Source organism: Oxyura jamaicensis, chromosome 3 (genome assembly GCF_011077185.1).
Source record: "Oxyura jamaicensis isolate SHBP4307 breed ruddy duck chromosome 3, BPBGC_Ojam_1.0, whole genome shotgun sequence".
Classification (NCBI taxonomy): Eukaryota; Metazoa; Chordata; class Aves; order Anseriformes; family Anatidae; genus Oxyura; species Oxyura jamaicensis.
The window spans coordinates 51,837,869-51,858,996 of NC_048895.1; the positions used below are offsets into that span (position 1 = coordinate 51,837,869).

The 21,128-nt window shown below is 37.1% G+C and overlaps 1 protein-coding gene and 1 long non-coding RNA gene across 11 annotated transcripts in view; both read left to right on the forward strand.

Annotated features, from left to right (window-relative positions):
* CCDC170 (coiled-coil domain containing 170) overlaps window positions 1-21,128 on the forward strand; it is a 49,008-nt gene that overhangs the window by 13,013 nt on the left and 14,867 nt on the right. For all 10 annotated transcript variants that reach the window (XM_035322972.1, XM_035322963.1, XM_035322970.1 and 7 more), the window contains 4 exons: window positions 722-853; window positions 3,783-4,039; window positions 8,824-8,968; window positions 10,837-11,022. In XM_035322972.1, coding sequence (XP_035178863.1) covers window positions 770-853; window positions 3,783-4,039; window positions 8,824-8,968; window positions 10,837-11,022 — 672 coding nt within the window. In that variant the 5' untranslated portion in view covers window positions 722-769. The remainder of the gene's footprint in view (window positions 1-721; window positions 854-3,782; window positions 4,040-8,823; window positions 8,969-10,836; window positions 11,023-21,128) is intronic.
* On the forward strand, window positions 17,617-19,803 carry LOC118165082. Its single transcript, XR_004749844.1, has 2 exons — window positions 17,617-18,534; window positions 19,159-19,803. It is a non-coding gene; the product is annotated as an uncharacterized LOC118165082 (long non-coding RNA).

Below are 21,128 nucleotides of genomic sequence, written 5' to 3' on the forward strand. Positions count from 1 at the left end.
CTGCTCAGGAACCTGCTAATGGCCACTGTTAGTGGAAGGAGGATACCGAGGGAGCAGGTTAGCCCTTTATGGAGATCTATATGATCTACCTTTATTTTCTTCCTCCTTCTGATTTATGAGTTAAATTAAGATGTCTTTATGTAATACCACTGCAAATTCTGGCTTGAAAGTTGCAAGATAGCCTCATAAACATCGAGGATTCAGAATTATGCCTTCACAATTTGTCAGCATGTTGGCAGCAGTCTGTTGTGTGGTGTGAAATGCTGAGAGACACGAACCATGCCGACTAGAAGCAGCATGCAGAAGAGTCAAACAACTCTGTAGTTGTGTGTTTTAGTTGTAGCTGAGGTATTTTTAATCTCTCCTTATTTTACCCCCATACTGCTAAATTGAAATACAGGTACACAAAGCAGTCTAGCATTAGCCTACCCCTTTTTAGAGGCCGTGGACTCATGTAAAGAAAAGAAAGGCCTTTCTCTAACAAGCATGTGAGTTGCTTTCCTGATAGAGGCACTGATGTTGATGGCTTAAATTGCAGGGGAAAGTGGTGAATGATAGAGAAATGACTGTTTACCTTGTATTACGGTAAGGGTGAGTTACTCTGGAAATAACATACTTGGAACAGAGGCCCTTTAGTAGCTTAAAGAAACAAAAAAGGACTGAAGAAACAATGTTTTAAAATGTGATGTCTAATGGCTTTGTTCTCACATTGTCTCCCCAGGAGTCTTATGATCACTTTCTTTTGGATATTCCTGTCACCAGAGAGCAGATGAACCGCTATCGAGCTGCAGCGGAGACTGCTCAAAGTGAACTTGCAGCACTTTCAGTGAAGTATGATTGTGCCCAATCAGAGGTATATTTTAAAATATCTCCAAATACTTCTCCACATCTGAAGATTTTCTACGGTATCTTTCTGCTGAGAATAGAAAGTTTGCAGAAAGTCTACAGATTTTTGGTTTGGTTGCAAACCTTTTGTTTCTTATAATATTCCTTTTTATTCTTTTTACAGGTCCAATGTGATTTTTACTCTGATTAATTCTGTACTCAAGAAGTATAAGTTTATATTTTCAAGATTTGAACCAGTCTAGCATTTTATCATCATCATGCAATACTAAATACAATATTTTGTAATTAAATCTGAAAGTTAATATTTTGAAATTGTGGTTGAGTAAAAGGTCTGATAGATGTCCTCCTGTTGTTGCTAGTAACTTTAGAGATAACTGCCCATTCTCACCCATTTCTCCAATTTATTTGATTTATGGCTCCCAAAATTTGCATTGCTTGCATCACCAGTGAAGTTGTGTTTGAGCTAGTGAGGTTGATTTTAACTGGAGAACATATATGCATCCTTTTCTGCTGTCTCTGTTGTGTGGATGGTAGTTTTCAGGAGGATAATTTTCAGAGTTTCTGTATTTTCACGCTTAATGTTTTTAATTTATGACCAAATAAGGTTGATTTGATCTATTGCAGCAGTGCAGGTGGTGGTCAGTTTCAAAATCGATATTTGCCTCTAAGAGCAATGAAAAAGTTCATATATTTATCTCCATAGATTTATGTGTATGTATAAGTAAGTATACATAGTACAGTATAGTACGTAAGTATACATAGATACATAATTGATAGAGACGTGAACATTCATCCAAGTAGTTCTTTAAACGTCTGTACACTTTACAAATGTGTACTTCTCTTGACCTCTGTAAAGTGCTTTGAGAGACACTTGCATAGCTTCTGAACCTTAAAAAAGAGTCAATGAAATAAAATAAAATTTATTTTGTTGTAGATAGCTGAATATGGGAAACAGGAAGAACATGTAATATTGTAGAAGAATGAATTGTTTATTCAGTATCCAGTCAGAACTACAGGGATGAGTGTCTATCAGCTGAGCTTGAATTCGACCAGTTGATCCTGAAATTACTGCAGAGATCCTTTACAGTTAATTGTTATCGAGGATCAGTACTCTAAATTTCTTCTTTGTAAAGTTGTACAGAATTCCATGTTCTCATAGACAGATTTTTTTCTTTTTTTACTGGAAATCTCGAATGGCTTTATTGCCAGCATGACCAACTGATTTATAGAATCTTTCAGCGCTGTTCTTGCAAAACAGAAGAATACTCAAGAAAGCAGCTGTTCATACTCTTCTTAATAAAGACCTTCATGACCCAGTTGAGGTCAGAGCCCAGTTATGCTGAGCACTCTTAAAATTCATAATATGGGATTATTCTTGTTTTTTTCTGCTATTGGAACTGACCACAAAGGCAATAGACAGAGGAAAAAATATCACATTTTGCAGATGGAGAGTTGAACCACAGAGAAAATTTTAAGGTTATGAACACTTTAAGCTACCATAACTTGGTTTAACTGCCAAACAAAGCAATCCTGTTGTTCCTTCAGCTGCTTGTTTCCTTTCCCACACTGTCCTATCCCTTGCCTTGGCACAAATGTCTTTGTCTTTTATGGTGTGCTGGACTGTGGAACGGATCCAGCTGAAAGATAAAGCCTTTCCTTCTGGGTCCTTTTTTGAGCCGGATCAGTTTCCTGATCTATTTCACCTCATCGCCATAGGAGTATTTCTGCTAGTGCAAAGAAGAGGGTGGAGTATGGACATGAAGCCTATGAGACTGGGAAAGGATGGAGCTGCTTTTCTCAAAATCAGTGCTGGTTTATGTCAGCTCCAGAGGCAGTGGCTGTTCAGGTGGCTCACCAGCCTCCTGGAATTTCACTCTGAGTATCTTAGGTTTGGTTGCACCAGAAGCTCCTGGTAGAACCATGAATTTTCTGACCTGCTATATTGCAGCTTGATGTCTTAAATATTGACTGATGCTTGCCACAAGTTAAAAGCCATGCTGCTTACAGCTGGAATTGTCAGGAAAGCTGAAACAATCCTTAACACAAAAAGTTTTGCTTTAAATCATATGTTGCTTTTAACAAAGTAAAATAGTTGAATTGAAATTTTGTGTGTGCCTGGTACATCTGCCAATCTTTTGCAATCTTTTACATCTGCTCAATCTTTTGCAGAAGTTTGTAGCATAAATAATTCAATGGAAAATGGTACTTTAACAAAAAGAGAGGGAAAGGTAAAGAAAAATGAATGAACTCCATGAACTGCTGGGAAGTTCTAACATCTCTGGATCAGGTTCTTAACATTTGGCAGTAATCTCCCTCCTCCTCCTTACAAGTCTCTCTTACTGTTTCTGTGTCAATCCAGCTACGTTTAATTGAGTCATCTGACCAAAAAATAACTCTTTGCATAAGCTGGAAAGAGGTTACCTTAAAGCACAAATCTCCAGAAACTTCTTTGCCTCTGAATATGATAATCATCAAAAAGTTCCACTCTCATAAAACAGGATACTTTGCTATTCCATCTCCCCACAGCTATACGTTATTTGTGGAATTGAGCAGGGAGGACGCAGGCAAAAAAGAGGGAATGGTGGTGTTAATAATAACTATTGTAAGGCAGCTGCATAAGGGAGGTGAGTTAAGGCTGTGTGTGAGAAGTAATGTGGGTATTTCCTAATTCTGTATTTGTAAGCAAATTTATCTTCCAGGCAGAGAGATTATATCAAGTTGTATTATACAACATAAGCTTTTTTTCCCCTATTATTTTATTTTAGTAATATAAAATAAGATTGTCTCCCTCCACTGAGTTTCACAGTGATAGAAGACTGTCTTCTCACAAGTCTGTGTTTCTTGTCACGTTATTGTACTTTTAATGCAGTCAAACATTTTAGTCTGCACAAAATTGTTTTTCCTTTTTAATTAATTTTCTCATTTTCTGTTTATAGCTTCTAGAACTCAGGTCCAGGATGGTTTCTAAGGAAGCCTCTTATCAAGAGCTGAAGGCTGAAGCTGAAAGCTACAAGGAAAACAATGCTAGACAGGCATCTCTTCTCCTGTCTTTGCAAACCCGAGTTCAAGAGACAGAGGACGAGTCCAGTGTGCTTGCCACTTCTAAAAAACAGGCTGAGCTGACAGCTCAGGCAGCATTCAAGGAAAACTGTGAGCTGAAGGAGAAACTTCATGAGCAAAATGCCAAACTTAAGTAAGATTCATGTGAGATGAGAAATGTTTTTTGATGACAGAAAGCTTCAACTGTCAACAGAAAAATAAGTTGTTGGGCAGACTTTACAACAGAATTCAGATCTGCAGTTACGTTTTGTAAAACAATTGTACCTGAGTGTGTGGAAGGTATTGAAACTTGTATTTTGGTTTGAATTGTTAGACCATAAATGGAGTTTTAAGAGCTGTGTCCTTTGGAGAAGAAATCACTATAATGAGTCAGCTTGGTGTAACCACAATATTTACCACCCTCCCCCCAAATAAAAAAAAAGGATAAGGAATTGGCTCAATGGCCACACCCAGAGAGCAGTGGTCAATGGTTCTATGTCCAGGTGGAGACCAATGACAAGCCATGTCCCTCAGGAGTCTGTCTTGGGACCAGTGCTTTTCACTCTCTTCATCAGTGACATAGATGATGGGATTGAGTGCATCATCAGCAAGTTTGCAGATGACAACAAGCTGAGAGGTGCAGTTGATACGATAGAAGGAAGAGATGCCATCCAGAAGGACCTGGACAGGCTGGAGAAGTGAGCCCATGTGAACCGCATGAGGTTCAACAAGTCCAAGTGCGAGGTGCTGCACCTGGGTGGTGGCAGTCCTGGACAGGAGTACAGCCTGGTAGAAGAACTCATTGAGAGCAGCCCCGCAGAGAAGGACTTGGGGGTTCTGGTGGATGAAGGGCGTAACATGAGCCAGCAGTGTGCACTTGCAGCCCAGAAGGCCAACTGCATCCTGGGCTGTGTCAACAGAGGAGTGGCTAGCAGGTGGAGGGAGGTGATTTTTCCCCTCTGTTCTGCCCTTGTGAAGCCCCACCTGGAGTGCTGCATTCAGGTCTGGGGCCCCAGCACAAGAAAGATGTGGAGCTGATAGTGGGTCCAGTGGAGGGCTACAAAGATTGTCAAGGAGCTGGAGCCCCCATCTTATGAAGAAAGGCTGAGAGAGTTGGGGATGTTCAGCCTGGAGAAGAAAAAGGCACCGGGGAGACCTCATTGTGGCTTTACAGTACTTAAAGGGGTCTTATAAAAAAGATAGAGAGTGACTCTTTACTCAGGTAGATAAAGATAGGACAAGGGGGAATGATCTTAAACTAAAAGAGATTTATTTTTTTAAAAAAAAAAAAAAAGATAAAGAGATTTATTTAAACTAAAAAAAGATTTATACTAGACATTAGGAGGAAGTTCTACACTGTAAGGGTGCTGAGACACATGAACAGGTTGGCAGAGAAGTTGTGGATGTCCCATCCCTGGAGGTTTTCAAGGCCAGGCTGGATGGGGTCTTGGCCAACCTGATCTAGTGGGTGGCATCCCTGCCTATGGCAGGGGGTATGAGTTAGATGATCTTTGAGGTCCCTTCCAACCCGAGCCATTCTATGATTCTTTCTTAATGGATTTTTCACCATTACAAGGCTAATATCTGTGTCTATCTTGATACTGTCTAATTAAAAGCAAGACAAGCGTTACCAGATATATGTAATTCTCAAATCAGTATTTTTGCACAGCTCTTTCAGGCTCTGTGAGTTAGAAGTGGATAATTAAGTTATTTTAGTATCTGGAGAAATCCATTGCAGTACACTTGTCTGTTATGAGCTGGATTGCTAAAAGAACCTGCCTGGGGAGTGCTAGTGTTCATTGATGGGGTTTTTAGATACAATCCCAATATAAGCAAGGGATAGTAAAGGAGAAAGTGTATTATACATCCTAGCAACATAGAAAACATCACAGTCTCTGAGATAATGGTTGTTAAGATTCTTTAAAATGCTACTTTTGCAAAAAGAGAAAGAAGGGCCTCCTATCCTGTTTACTTCACTTGGTAGGAGAAATCTGCCAAAATACCGTGCATCAGAGTTAGCCTATTGTTACAGGGATATGGTAAGTTTTATGTGGTATAAATCTGTGCTGTTGCTCCCACTGTGGTCCTGTCTTTTAGCTAGCTGCTCTGTTTTGCTCATGTTACATGTGTCAGTACTTCCATTTGTGTTGCTGCATGGTGGTCAGGGACCAGGGATCTGCTCCAAGAGAAAAGTGAGCAAAATAAAAAGTTCAATTTGCAGCTCTGACAATCCCAGATCCAGTTAGCTGTGTACCTGCCTGGACCACTAGACGGTTGGCAAAAGGAAAGGGACAAAGGGAAGTGAACCTGCTGTTCTGGAAAAACAGCCATGTTGGATTAAACTGATTATGAATCTAAGGTACATGCTTTCAAAGCTTTTTCTCTTCCTCAGCTGGTGGTTACATATGCCCCTTAATACTAATCAATGTGTTGACTCAGTAGTGAACTTGCTTAGTCTGACCACCTTAGTAGAACATGACTGTTCATAACTAGTTATTCAAGATTTTAATTGAAAACCACTGATAAAAGGGAAGAGCAAGCCAGTAGGCATGAAATGCTCACTTACATTGTATACCAAGGGATCCAGTCAAAAATATTTAATGCATTCTGTGATTGGTTTCCAAGATGTATATCTCCCCTATTAAAAATGGTACTTTTCTATTCAACGTGTCTATTGCCAAAGTATTTTTAGAACCTGAGCTGTGAAGAGCATTTTTTTTTTCTCCCATTCTCTTTGCTCATTAGTTCTGAAGAGCTAGCAAAACTGTGAAAGAGCTGTGTTCCACTTTTTGTACCTGAATGCCTATTATCTAAGTGCTGACACCTTTATGGCTGTACTAGAGGTAATTAGGTTATTCGTCGGGTTGTCAAGTATATGCTTTGTTCTTCCAGTTGTTTATTTTTAGCAGCAGTCATGGTTCTGTGGGTGATGCACCTTACTTTCAGAGCCATAGAATAATTTGCATGATCAGCAGTCAATCTAATACAATATTCTAATGTATATGTGTGCATGTATGGCATTTCTGGGTTTTCATACCTTTTCACTGCTGATGTATCCCTCCTCAGGAGAGCAGTTTAGTAACCACCTCACAGCGTAGTTTTGCTGGGGTAATGGAGGAGAATGCCAGTTGCCTGGAGGTGAGAAAGCTGCGAGGTGCTTGTTTTCTGAGGGCCAGAGTGTGCTTTGCAGAAAGCAAAGCTCTCATGGTTCACCGTGGGTGCTGTGCAGTATTACACAGAGTTCTCTGCATCCTGTGCAGAGCAGTAATTAATGTTTTCCATTCCTCTTTGTTCTCCTCTCTTCCCCTTCGAAGCATTGACAACAACTGTGCCTTCCCCTCTCCTAAGGTTCCATCCTGAAGTTTTCCAGGACTGTCTTACAGCAATCTAATGGACATTTAATGGATTGCCTTCGCACTGTGCATTTTCTATAGGTGGCTCACGCTGCTTTTATGAAATTGATTATGAAGTGTGCTCTGTGCCTGTTTGATTGCCATCCTAGAGAGGAAGAAATCAGAAATGGAGAAGAATGAGCCCAGAAATGGCTAGCGTGCCCACCTTGAAAAGTTAGAACAGTGCTGTGCTCTCATGACCAAATATTTAACAATTTCAATAACCTACTTGCCCTAGACAGCTGTTAGGTGATATCTCACATCTCATTTAATCCAGTGTTCAAATCTTTGTGAAGACTTTTCTTTAGAAAGGATTTTTTTGTTGTTGTTATTTCTTATCTGGAAGCTCAATAGATTTGTCTATTGCACTGAGTGTATTTTTACCACTGAGTACCTTTTCTGTGGGTTTTATCAGAGAATGAATCCAAACTGAGAATTGTCAATGCAGTTTCTGTGCTGTATGGTAACGTTATATCCAATCTCTGCATGCTGTTGGGATTAGCTATGGACAGCTTGTTAGCAGTTCCTTTCTGCAGCATCAGTTGACAAGCGTACTGAGACTGGTGTACCATGAGTATAAACTGCTCCTCCTTCTAATAAGATACGCCAAAGTAGTTTTGGAGTTGATGTTTGGATTAAATGAATAGTCATTTTGAGCTTTGTTTGGGGGATTATTTTTGTTATTCACTCTCTTTGTAGTTTTTCAGGAGTGATGCTCAGTGTTAGGGCATCATGAGCAAGATTTAGACCTACACATTTGCTATCTGTGCAGGCTATGGCAATGCATGCTTCTCACACATGGATTTGTTCCTGGCAACGGGAAGGGTGTTAACATATTTAGGCCACTCTGCTGTTTGTTCATTCTTACAGAGAACACTTACAAACTGATACCTGCTGTTCATATTGCTACCTTTAGCGATAGGACTGACAGGTGTTTCACATGAGGTGCCTATCTGTATGGTAGGCATCTTTTGAAAGCAATGAAATTGACAAAAAGCTTCCTTTTCTGCATAATATTGTGGTAATCCCTTGATTTTTATGTATTTATTTATTTATTAAATGGATGCCTTTAATCTGAATCCAGGCTTCTCTTTCCCCTGTTTTTTGAGCAGCGCTGTTGGTTTCGTTAGAGAGGGATGCTAAGTGCTTTTATATATTTTTACTGTAATTGGATCACTCTTCCCCCTTACTTTTCCGAAGCTTTTACGTGCAGCCTCCATTTTGAATATCCTGAGGACAGAGTTCATTGATGCTACCTAGTTCTTGCATTTCATTGAAATTTTGTGCTGAGAATGTGGTTGGGATTGTAGAAGATTCTTTAAAGTGCAATCAAAAGCAAAGATGAAGTGTTCACACATAAGGTGACTAACAAAATCATATATATTAAACGATATGTAGAGAGAACAACATTACATATGTAACTTTCAAAATTCATTTTCCAGTATGCAGAAGCTAACAATTATTTTGGGATAATATCCCTTGCCTAGAATTCTGTTTCAGGGAACTTTTATCCTGATGTGTTTTTTTGTTTGTTTTGTTGAATTAGTAAATATTTGAGTGAGTGTGAAGAAAGCAAGACACAAGCTTCTAAGATCAGCAGAAAGTATGAAGAGCTCCTTTCACAGCTTTCTGAATTCTTGGACACAGACATCAGAGAGAAAGAGAAACCACAGGAACATTTAATGTCAAAGGTGATTATGTGTTAGCAAGGGTTTTCTAATATGCTTGGGCAAGACTTATTAAAATCTTTTACTGTGTTTTAGGAATATCCACAGGAGTAACAAAGTTAGGTTAATTCATAAAAACAAAACAAGCAGACAAAAAACAAAACAAAACTGTTTTGACAAAATGACTTTGTCCTTCTATATAGAAAACTAGTAGAAGAATATTTGTTTATCAACAAAAAAACAACAAACAAAACAAGTGATAAAGACAGGAATTTTTGTGTTAAATAATGATTTGCAGAGTGGTATCATTTAAGACAGGTTTTTCATATTGGCCTGATTTTCAAAGGTGTTGAACAGTAATTGACTTCAGTGAACTCAGTCTTATTTGCATACATATTTTATCAGCCTATAGTTTCCAAGTACAACCTTGATATGGTTGAAAGCTTTCCTGAAAACATTAGCAATGGGCATCACAAGATGACGTGTAAATTCTACCACTTGTATTCAATATTTATCTCAATCTGACGTACCATTAAATAGAAATATCTGAAATGGCATTTGCTAAAACAAACTTAACTGTGCCCTGTGTAACTGTTAACTGTGTAATAAAATGCTATGAATCAATAGAGGGTGTATTTGAAACTTAAGCATAAAAAATTATTATCTCCCCTCAGAATATTCCTGAAGTACTGAATGCAGAACATCCACTTAGGAAAGGAAAATTGTTTGTGTACTCTTTCAACCTTTTTAGAGGCTGCTGAAGGGCACTTTATCCTAATTTTATGCATTCTTCTTATGTAGTGTCTAGTCTTCTGTATCCCCACTTTTCTTCACTTGGGAGCACACTTGGTATTTTGGGAATTTCTCTTTTGTTATATTCATACTATAACTGTCCTGGCTATAAGGAAACCTTAATAAAATAAGATGATCTAAGTAGGTGTCACAATGTTTTCTTACAGTCCTTGCCCTCATAATATTACAAGCATATTGAAATTGCAACAGATACATGTAACAGAACTTGGCTAGTTGTCATTGGAGGCTAAGATACTTGCATTAAGCTGTACCTCTTACGTGCTTTAAATTACGCAAATAAACATTTATTTATTTATTTATTTTAAGTATACATCGGCTCTTTTTTTTTCCTTTCCTTCCTAAAAATTAATAGATCTAGTTGGGAAATCTAGCTTGCACTGAAAATTGTGTCCATTAGGAAAACTTAGCTACCAGTCAGGGTACATTTTTTCCTAATGCAGTCTTTGAAGCACTCACACTTATCTACTCCCTACTTGGAAACAACGTAATGTACCAAAACAGCACCATAATCTTACTGGAAATACTCCTTTTTCCAAGGTGCCGGCTGTTCCGCAGAGCAGCCCACCAGGTATTTGGCCCTGCTCTTGAATACGCTCATAAAATAGCTATTACTAACTCAAATCTTCCTTTGCCTAAAAAGTTTCAAGCATAAAATCAGCTTTCAGTTTGTCGTTCCAAATGAGAGGTATAAATCTTAACTAGCCCAACCAAAACAGTCTGCTTTTCACATGAAGATAGTTATATGATCTGTTTTCGTTTTGAGACCTGCTTTATGTCAGCTGCAGATACTCAAAAGTGCCAGTAGCTCTTCACCTCTTTAGTAGATCATAGAGATTGTGTGGGAGTAAATCTGAACCACATTGCATTAAGATGTGGGTTTCTGGTGGGAATAAGGTTCTCATTTTAATTGACTTTCTACTCGTTTAGAAAGGAGTAATAGAATGCAATTATAAATCTGGCCTAGGGGTCCCAGAAACAGCATGCCTGTATTAGGATGATTAGGAGCTGTAGACTGGGATGAATAAACATCATTGTTAAATGTTTAAAAAATGTTTCCGCTATTTGAATTCTCTCTCTAGGTCTGTGAAATATGTAAAGAAAATCTGGCACTAAAAGGTCAGGTTGCTGCTCTTCAAGAAGCTATTGATGGCCATGAGATGGAGTCCAAGGCTAGCAGAGAAACTATCATGAGGCTTGTTTCAGAAGCAACCAAAGAGCAGAAAAAGGCAGCAGGATACTATCAAGACATGGAAAAATGTAGTAAGGTACATAACTGAATCATGCATATGTTTGTCTAGTTTTCATTTTTAATTTTAATTTCTCAAAATTTCAAATCAATTTTGGATAGGAGTTGCATGAGAAAAAGTACTTCTGAAAGACTTTCACTAATGAGGATCTTTAGTAAAAAACAAGAGGTTATTCTAAGGTTATTCTCAGCTTTTTGAAATCTTAAGATATATGGAAATTAAACAATAACTGTGCAAGATAGAACTGATTTAGATTTGATGTCTTCTGATGATGCTTGCAAATTGATATTTTTGCTCCCTTCATATTGTAGCCTTTGCTGCTTGCACAAACATTTAATTAAGCAGGAGTTTTTCTAAAGCATTGTAAAAGTGTGAATATAACTGAGGCACAAACATGGAAAAATGGAAAAATTGCTTGTTTAAATAATACTCATGTGATGTTGCAAGTTTTCTGATGATTCTGTTACTCAGATCCTTCAAAAATTCTAATGAGAATGAAAGGAATTAGTAGAATCCTATTTTATTCTTTCTTTTCCTCTTAAGGTCTGGAAATAAAGTGTCTTGGCTTTCAGACACACCAGATTATCTTGTTTCACTGCATAATAATATCCAGTATTTCATAAGTACTCAGTTGACTCATACCCGAAATGTTGTAGGCAGTAGGTTGTCTCTTGCAGAAAAGTACAACTTTACTGTGGAGAACCTGTAGAGGCAAAATGTTCAGCAGGAAGGATGGTGAAATGAGAACTGTAGGTGAAGTTGTAAGTCAAGTATTCACCAAATTCACCTAGGTACAATTTGGAAATAAAAAGATATGATTTAAGGATTTAAGTACTCCAAGAGAGCTTGCCGTAAGTCTTTGGTATATTGCAAAGAAAGAACAAAGTCAACTACTGCAGCAGTTTTCTTTATTACTTTGTACTTTGAGTGATAACTGCAAAAAGGAAGCAGTTTACTAAAACCATAATGAAAATTTCTAGCAGGTACTAGGGAAGTGTGGTTAAAGCTGATGGTCAGAACTAAAGAAAATAAGAAAATTAAACTGCCAAATGTGTAGTTGAGTTATGTGTAACTGACTGTTATGTTAATATACGTTAATGTTTTCTCCACCCCTCCAGGACTACTTTTGCCCTGAATGAATTATCACAATCATACACTTTAAAGGATAAAGTGTTCTGATTTTGTTGTAGGCAAAATACTTAGCAGATGAGAGAGCTGACAGCATGCTTTTAAGAAGAAAGAATTTGTTGTGGGGAAAATGAATGTTAAGTACCACAAGGGTCGTAAATTTTACTTACTGCTGAAAATGCTTCGTAACAACCTGTGTAAAATTTCCTAAGACTCAAATTGGAGTGAGGGTGAACCTGGACTGAAAACTTAACCATGCCTTTCTGAGAACTTTTTGTCCCTGTTCTTCAAGCATGTGTGTGAATAAGGAGAGAGAGGGTGGTGCGCCTGCCAGGTAAGCCAGAACCAGGAGACATTCTAAACAGAGATGAGGCTTCATTTATGATTTGTTTTGCAAGTTTGCTCTGAGTGCCAAAATATTTCAAAAGTTGAAACACTTGGATGAAAAATATTTTCCTGTTGTTATTGCGTGTATGCCAAATACATAATTTATTTAGCCCATTTTACAGAAACGTCTTGCTAAATTATCAGCATTGCCTTTCAAATGAAGTGTGTGCCATAATGGCTTATTTAGAGGTTGCAGATTCCTCCGGTGCTGTTTCAGTTTAGCTACTTAATTTTGCAGAGATTGAATAAATCTCCTGAGAAGGTTTTGTGTTCACAAAAGTATATTGAGACATTCAGTATTGAAAAAATAAGCAAAAACAAGGAATGTTTTTAAACTGCATACCTAAAGCAGGATATATAGCATCCCTTGTTCCTCTGGATGTTTTAGGTTACAAGAAGGGCATCCTTAGTGGTATAAAGTAGGTCTGACTTTGCACAGTTTAAATAAGCACATGAATAGAGTTGTGCATTGTTTTGTGTTCACTTGTGAAGGAAAAAAGCAGAAATCCATACTGTCACAGGTAATAAAGAAGTGTTTCTGTGCTAGCCAATACGTTGGCTATGTTTTGTATTACAAGATGGTGGCCACTTTGCCCCAGTCTCGTCTCAAAATTCTTCTTAATTACACGGGGACAGAACAGAACCTTTCTGTTCAGTAGTTCTGTCAGTTTTCTCTGACAAGCCTCAGTCTTAGTCCTGTTTATGCCTCCTTTCTGAACCATTTCCAGTTTTTCTTGCCAGGTGGTTCTTCGCTCCTTGTGATTTTTCTGTGCTCTCTCTCTTGATGAGCTGCCTCTCTTTATGCCCCAGGAAGAGGCAGCTAACTCATGGTGAAGTAAACAGATCACAGACTCTGAAATTCTTGATGAAGAAAATGCAAGCCAGGTTGGCTGCATTCAGATAATATTAGCACGATATAAAGTTAATACATGAGAGTTATTCAGAATGTTCTTTAGTAAATTGGATGCTCCAGGATTTGTTGAAGTCAGCTGGTTTCCATTGGAGCAACATTAGCAAGCAAACAATAATTTTACCAATTCCCATGTCAACCTCAGTGCATTACAACTATAGAACAGCAAACAAGAGAAAATAATATAATATCAAAATAAATTTAATTAGCAGTAGGTAGCCACCTACATTTTTTTTTTTTGTACTGTATTACTTTTGTTTCAGAATCCCACATTCCTGACTGAATATTGTGAGAAGGTGCTCCTGGAATTCTGTAAACATAACATAGAAGTTCTTTCTGACAGTGCTGGATATCACATTTGTGTTTCACAGAAAGTAATTTTTGAATTCTGCCCAGATTTCTAGACTGACTGGAATATCTGTTCGTTCTTTCTGTGTGCCCAGACAGTGATTATTTATTATGATAATCATTAATTACAGTATTATGACATTCTTTGAGAATGTCTGGCAGTCTCTTAAAAAAAAGAAGTCTCTAACCAAATTTCTTTCTAGTATTTAATAAATATCTACACAGTATTTATATAAGGAATAGAAGGTGCATGTAGTCTTTCAGATGAATTTGCCTTTCATATAGCATTGACACTGATGAGCCACAAGAACTGGTAAACTATCTTGTTCCTGTTTCTCATTTCCTCTGATGATTCATCCTGGAAGTATTTGTGATTCCTCTCAAGTGTTAATTTAAATATCTGTTTTGCAAATGTGTGCACCATGCAGTGTCTTCAAAAAACATATTTAGAATATTATCAATCAATTTTAATTAGTTCATATGTATCTGTATGTACTGCTGATGCAAAATTGATAATAAAAATGATTTTTTAATTATTAATGTATTAAATTGTTATTAGTTAAATCTAAGTAGTATGCAGTATAAAATTTTTAAATTGATTGTATGAAAACATAGTTAATTAAAAATAGGCTAATATAATTTAAGGAAATTGAGAAATTGAGTAAACAATAAACACTCATACATCTTTAATATACTCAAATACTTTGATTGTAGATGTGACCAAATTATTTTAGTTTTTGCTTTTCCCAATATATAATGACTTTCCCAGTTAGAACCTGGATTTTTTTTAATACATTTCTATTTGTTGTAAGAAGTCATTAAGAAAATGTATTTTATAGATAGGTTTCAGTAGACATCTCAAATATTTTCAGGTTGAATCATCAAGGAAGGTGGGAGATAAAAGCAATCTAGTTTAAAGTTCTTGTGGTATAGCAGTGGTAAATGGAGACACAGCTGGTGTAAGAATTCATCTGGAAAATACTGGCATTCTCTTTTATAACTTAGCATTCCTGTTAATGTAACTTTTTTTTTTTTTTTTTTTTTTTTTTTTTCTAAATATGTAACTGACTTAGTATATTGAGACCCTGATGCCCATTGAAGTGCCAGTATTAATAATGATGGTGTAAGTTCAAATATCCTTCTCTGGTCTGAAGACCCTCTCCAATTATTTAACTTAAATGCTGCACTCTTGGAAGACGTTCAAGCCAAAAATCCCAGAGTTTCCTCTGGATGGATAACAAGTGCCTCAGCATATGGTCATAGCAAGAAAGAAAATGGAGAAGATGGGCTTGTGGTTGTGGAAGGGGTTGTAGAGGGACAGATGCTAGTGAAGGACAGTAGTTATGTCGGAATCTGCTACCTTAGGCCAAATAACTGTTGTCTGTGCTGTGAGAGTGGCTAGTAGCTAGTGAGTATGTAAGCAAGCATGCAAAAGTACTTTTTGCCATATATCCATCCTCTCAGTTTCCTGATTCAAGGGTTGCATCTGTTCCCATGCTAACAGCTAACGTTACTACTATGCGAAACAATACGTATGTTTTGCATAAAATCTCATGAAAGTCCTTTAGAAAATGGTGCCGTCAGTGTTAGTGAATTTTTAGCAAAAATAAACAGTAATCCCTGCTGTTCTGTATGTGGAAAGCTATACAGCAAAATACAGGCAAGACTCTGGACACTGTGCAACTATCACTGTTAAAGATGCGTGAGTTCTCTGGAAAGAGCCTCAGCTGTTTCATGAGCTTTCAGGTCTGTACCCACCTTCTTATGGTGTAGCATTTCTCTTTATGAATCTTTATGCAGTATTTCACTTGATGACCCAAGTCCGTGAGTGCTTAAAAGACATCTGGATAATGCCCTCAATAAAATAAAAAGCTCAGTAAAATGGTTTAACTTTTGGTTAGCCCTGGAGTAGTCAGCAAGTTGGATCTTTGAAGGTCCCTTCTAACTGAACTATTCCATTCCATTCATCTAATTGGAAGTGAAATCTTGTGTCTTTTTTTCTCTAGGTTATTTGCTTTTCCTGTAGCAAGGCTTCATTTCATATTTCCATAAATCCCTGACTGAACGTGCCGTATTTTAAACTTCCAGTTATTTTAAAACCTGAGGAAAAAAAATATTTACAGTAAGCATAACAATGTTACTGTTACTAAAAGTGTCTTTGAATTTCTTTTCTTTTGTTCTACAAACGGTGGGGTCTTAACTCCACAGAAGTCAGTGAATTTCTTGTCACCAATTTAGGGAAAAATGTAGATGCACTTAAGAGTCTTTTAGGTGAAAAGCTGATATCCTATCATCTATGAAAATAGTTTTAAAACGAGCCAATTCTTTTATATTGCACCTATGAAAATAATTTTAAGATTTTGAAAACATGGCATGGCGTGTGAACCATTGAGATGATACATTTTAATAACTTCAATATCAATAATTTTGATAAATAACTAACTAAGGCACATCTATAGAGGCTTGCCTAGTGAATAACCTCCTCTGCGAAAAACTTTGCAACAGTTGACTGAATCAAGAGAGAATCCTTCCCTGTAACACCTTTGGTGCAGCTGCCTACCTCTTGCCTTGTACGTACTCCTTTAGGGAAGCACACCAGAGGTTTAGAGAGAGGTAATGAAAGCCAAGAGATTCCATCACTTTAGCCGCAGCCAAGATAATTGATGGGGCTGTGTAACACGGCTGGTGGGCAATAAAGCTGTGTGATGAGGTGGCTGTGGTCTGTGTGAAATGTGGTGAGGAAAGCTCTCCGTTTTAACATGAGCAGTTTCCTTTCCAGTGAGAAATTGCTTTAGGAGCAGCTACATGTGTAGGAAAAATGAAAGACAGAAATGAGTGGTGTTGGTTCCTGGAAGACTGTTAATGAAAGTTTCACAAGTCTTCAGAGGGCTCTGTGGAAAGAGAAGCCTTCATGCTATCATCTCTTCTGCCAGTATTTTGTGGCAAGACTTGGTCTTGCCGCAGAGCTTCTGAAACAACATTGTCAAACTTACAAGCACCTGTTTGACATGATTGTAGCATATAGATGGCCAAGTAAGTGTGGGTGGATGCTTTCTAGTATTGGAAGCCCACATGTTAAAAAAATATAAATCAAAATAAATTTGCTCATCAGTTTAAATTTGAGCAAAGCCATTCCGAAAGCTAAAAATGTATAACTCAGTACAAAAAGATTTTTTTTGCCTTTTTTTTTTTTTTTTTTTTTTTTCCTTTAGAAGTTAAGATGAAAGCTGGTGCTGGATATAAGCATCAATATTATTGTAATCTCATATGCAAAGCCACAATAATGGCTTTTAAATAGGGTGTGGCATACTTCTGTGGTGTCATACATGCAAAATAAGAGAAAAATGATCTTTCAGCCTGTTTTAATCAAGTATTTCAAAAGATTTCAATTTTTGCTGTTTATAACCATATAAGTTAGGTAAACGACCAATTAATTATTTGCATTTATTTAAAACCATAACAAAAAGCTATGGCATTTTTGGAATGTGAACCTGTTGTGACTTCTCTGAATCTGCTTCAGTTGAGGTGATGTGTTTTAGTTTTTATTTTTCTTTAGGAAGGGAGAACTATAGGAAGCAATTCATAGATCTGGAAAATTTGAATGGATTTGAAGTAGATAGTGTTGAGTCAGAAGTTCTTAACCAGCCTTGGGACCAATAAGTAGTGACTGATTTGACTAGTGTCCCCTTTCTTAAAAAGATTACTTGATGAAATGACAGAACAACAAATCTTCTATGTTGAAATCTTGAGAAATATGAAAAAAAAATAATATGTGTTAGGGATTTTTTATCTTTTTTTTAAAATCATTCACAGTAGATATAACTAGAATTCTTTGGAGGAGTCAGTTCATATGAGTAGACAGATATAATATTATGCATAAAGGAAGAACTGAATAGTTTTATAGGAAAAAAAACAATTACAAAATAATGGGCTCAGTTTATTGTAATTACTCTAGAATGAGATATTGGAGTATGATAGTTCTCAAAAAAAATTCAGGTCAACAGCAGTAAGAAAAACAGATTATAAATTACTGTGAGATAACAAAATGTTACTTTGTCACTGCTGGAATCCATGGTGTGTCTACATCTTGAACACTGAAATTCTGACATCCCTTAAAAATGTGGTAAAACTGAAAGAAACTCAGAGAAGGGCAACAAAGATGAAAGCAAATATACAGTGATTTCTCTACAAAGAAAGACTAAAAGGACTTCGACTCTTCAGATTTGAGATGAGACATCTGGGCAGTAACTTGAGAGAGATCCACAAAACTATGAGCGCCAAGGGGAGAGAAGCTATAGAATAATTGTTTGCTCTTTTCTAATAAAACAAGGTTTCATTAAATGAAATTAAAAGACAGTAAATTCAAAACAAACAGGTAGATACACTTCTTTGGGCAATTAAAATTGAACTATGACCATGAGATACTGTAGATGCTGGAAATTATCATGGTTAAAAATAACTGCACATAAAAATGGAAGAAGAAATCACTGAGTGCTGTAAAATAAAAAAGGCCATTTCTACATCTGAAAGTCTCTAAGCTGCAATTATTTTGAGGCGGGAGAGTATTCTGAGCAAGTAATTTATGCTTCCTTGGCTCTTATAACCTTTTTGAGATGGTTGTTACTGCTTACTGTGAGAGGCTGGCTGTTGGTCATAAACCTTTGGTCTGAGCTGCAATAGCTCTTCTCATGCTACTCCGCTATTTTTCACTTTGTGTGAATTAATTACATCTTTGGAGAGAGATCAGTAGAATGAGGGTATGTATTAATATATATTATTAGCTAAAAGATCTTATGCTGTCTTGTTTTACCTCTTTCATACATATGCCTCTTTAATCACATCTCCCTGACTTTGTTTTCCAGCGTTAAATACAGCTTTTTAGCCTTTACTGATAAAATAGTCTTTCTTTCTATGTTTAAAAGACAGAAGTAATTTTCCCTGCCAGTTACAGCTTTTGATGTGGATACAGCTGGCCTAATATTGAATACATTAGTTTTCAGGAGGCCTCACTGGCATCTTATGCAGTGGTCTGGATACTCTTCCATTTTATCTAATCTCAGGCAGAGTGCCAGCAGGTGAGTGGGGATGGACTCCATCCAGGTGTGAGTAGGTAGATGTAAGCACAGCACCGTGCTGTATGAATCATTTTGCTTAGGTCTCAGATAGTTTAAGAGTCTCTGCTGCCACTTTCTACATCAGCCCATAAGTGTGTCCGCTTCATGTCAGCTGCATCTCTCATGTCTAACAGTCAGTCACACTGACACAGTATACCCTGGGTAAATCTGCATCACATCTTCTGTTTTATTTGAACAACAATTTCTATAGTTCTTGTTTTCAAAAGCTGTTATGTCAGTGCTGGACACCTTTTTTGACCCTATAAGCTGCGTACCAAAACCTTCATATGATTCAGTCACAGAACAGTGGCCAAGGGACTGAGGAGCTGAAGAAAAACCACAAGCTGTTACAGCTCCATTAATTCCATCTTCTAGGAACGGAACTGTTCTATCCCCCTGCACTGGAGCCATCAGGTTCTTGGGGTTTTGCCTCTAGTTGGGCTACCACCTTTACGTGTCAGTGCCCAAGCTTCCAGGTACTGTTTTAAGTTCATGCTGACCTTGCGGAAGCTAGTTACTTTAAATATTCTCCATTCAGGAGAGGCTTTAAGGAAGGTTGTTCATAATTTTAATGCTTTGAATTTTACTACTTTTCATTCTGTGAATTGCTTATACAGCTTCTTTGTTTTTTAAATGTTTAGGCATCAACAGGCTTGCAGTTACTTATTTTATAACCTTGATCTTTTGATTCAGCTGTGTGTGTTTGCAGATGTTCACAATTAGAAACGAGATTGTAATTAGGTAAGCTCCTTGGGACTGGCAAACTACTTTTTCTTTGTCTTTCTGAAAGAAAAAAATCAGACTGCAGAAAATTGTAACTGAAATAAACTGGTCTTTATTCTTTGCTGTAATTACCGTAGTGTAATTCTCAACACAGGGGGGAATTTTCTATTAATAGGATTTCTTTATAATAATAATAATAATAATAATAATAATAATAATAATAATAATAATAAAAAAGACAAAGAATTGTGCCAACATTTGTTTCCAAGAGTTCTACAATTACTGTAGAAAGTTCAAGTAACAAATAATTACCTAAATGACAAGGTTTGTTTTGGTTTGTTTTCATTTATGTGTTTGCATGTTTGCAATTTTTAAGCTATTTAAAAATTTTAGTATTTTTAGCATATTTATGTTATTTCCAAGGGCCTTCCTAAACTCCTGTCCCATCCTCACTGCTGATTTATATAACCATTTCCAGATGTACTGCTTGATTAGCATGTATGCCAATAATACAAAGAGCTTACTGTGGCACACAGCAAGCACAGGTGGACCCTGAGAGACCCCCACATAGCCACCATGTTCAAAGCTACTCCTGGAACAATTTCTAAATTCTGAGGAAGACCATCTTAGTTGATATCAACCCTCTTACTGAGCTTCTGCTAAATACCTGGAATTTCTAGAGAAATTCAGTCACTCTCTGTAAACATGCCATCCTCTTGCTTAATTTTGTGTCTTGTGTGAAGTAATATTATTTCTGGCTGGTTCCTGTCAACCAGGTAATACCATAAGGAATGAAGACTGTCTTTTCTGTTCTTTGAGTTGATTTGACTGCAATTTTTCTTTTTACATATGAATATTCAAACACTCTTCTAGTATTGCGCGGATAGGAAAGCTGACTGAATGAGAGCTAAATTTTTTCATTTGTTTAAATGGGTTGTTTTTATTCCATATTTCATCATTTGATTTTGTGCTGTGGGTCAGGATACACGGTTCTGCCTCCCTGTTGGGTCAATATTTTATATACAACCGATACACATGTATACTGGCTATTTTTCTCTCTTGAAAACTGAGCCTTAATTTATCAGAAGACAAAGGGAAAATCATTTTTGAAAGCTCTGGGCTTAGTAGGAAAAGTCTATGGGTGTCAGAGGCTAAATGAGAACCATGACAAAATGCCAAAGATTCGAGGATGGCTCTGAGCAGTAAACCCTACGGGCTATTCACCAGTTAGGCTTATCCTACAGTAAACTGTCTCCCTTGGTACCAAGGGTAATGTTATCTTTGAATGTATTACTTCTGAAATGCAAGGAGTAGTAGACAGGAACAGACTCCTTCAAAATGAAAAAAAAGAAAATAGATTAAAAAATTACAGTGATGCTAGATAGAACCACCATCCCATTCATCCTTCCCAAGTGATGTTTCTGCACTCTGACAGAGCCCTGCTGAGCAGCAGATGAGGGCAGCTGTAGCCTCTGTGGAAGGACACTTAGCTCTGCATTGACCTCCTCTTCCTC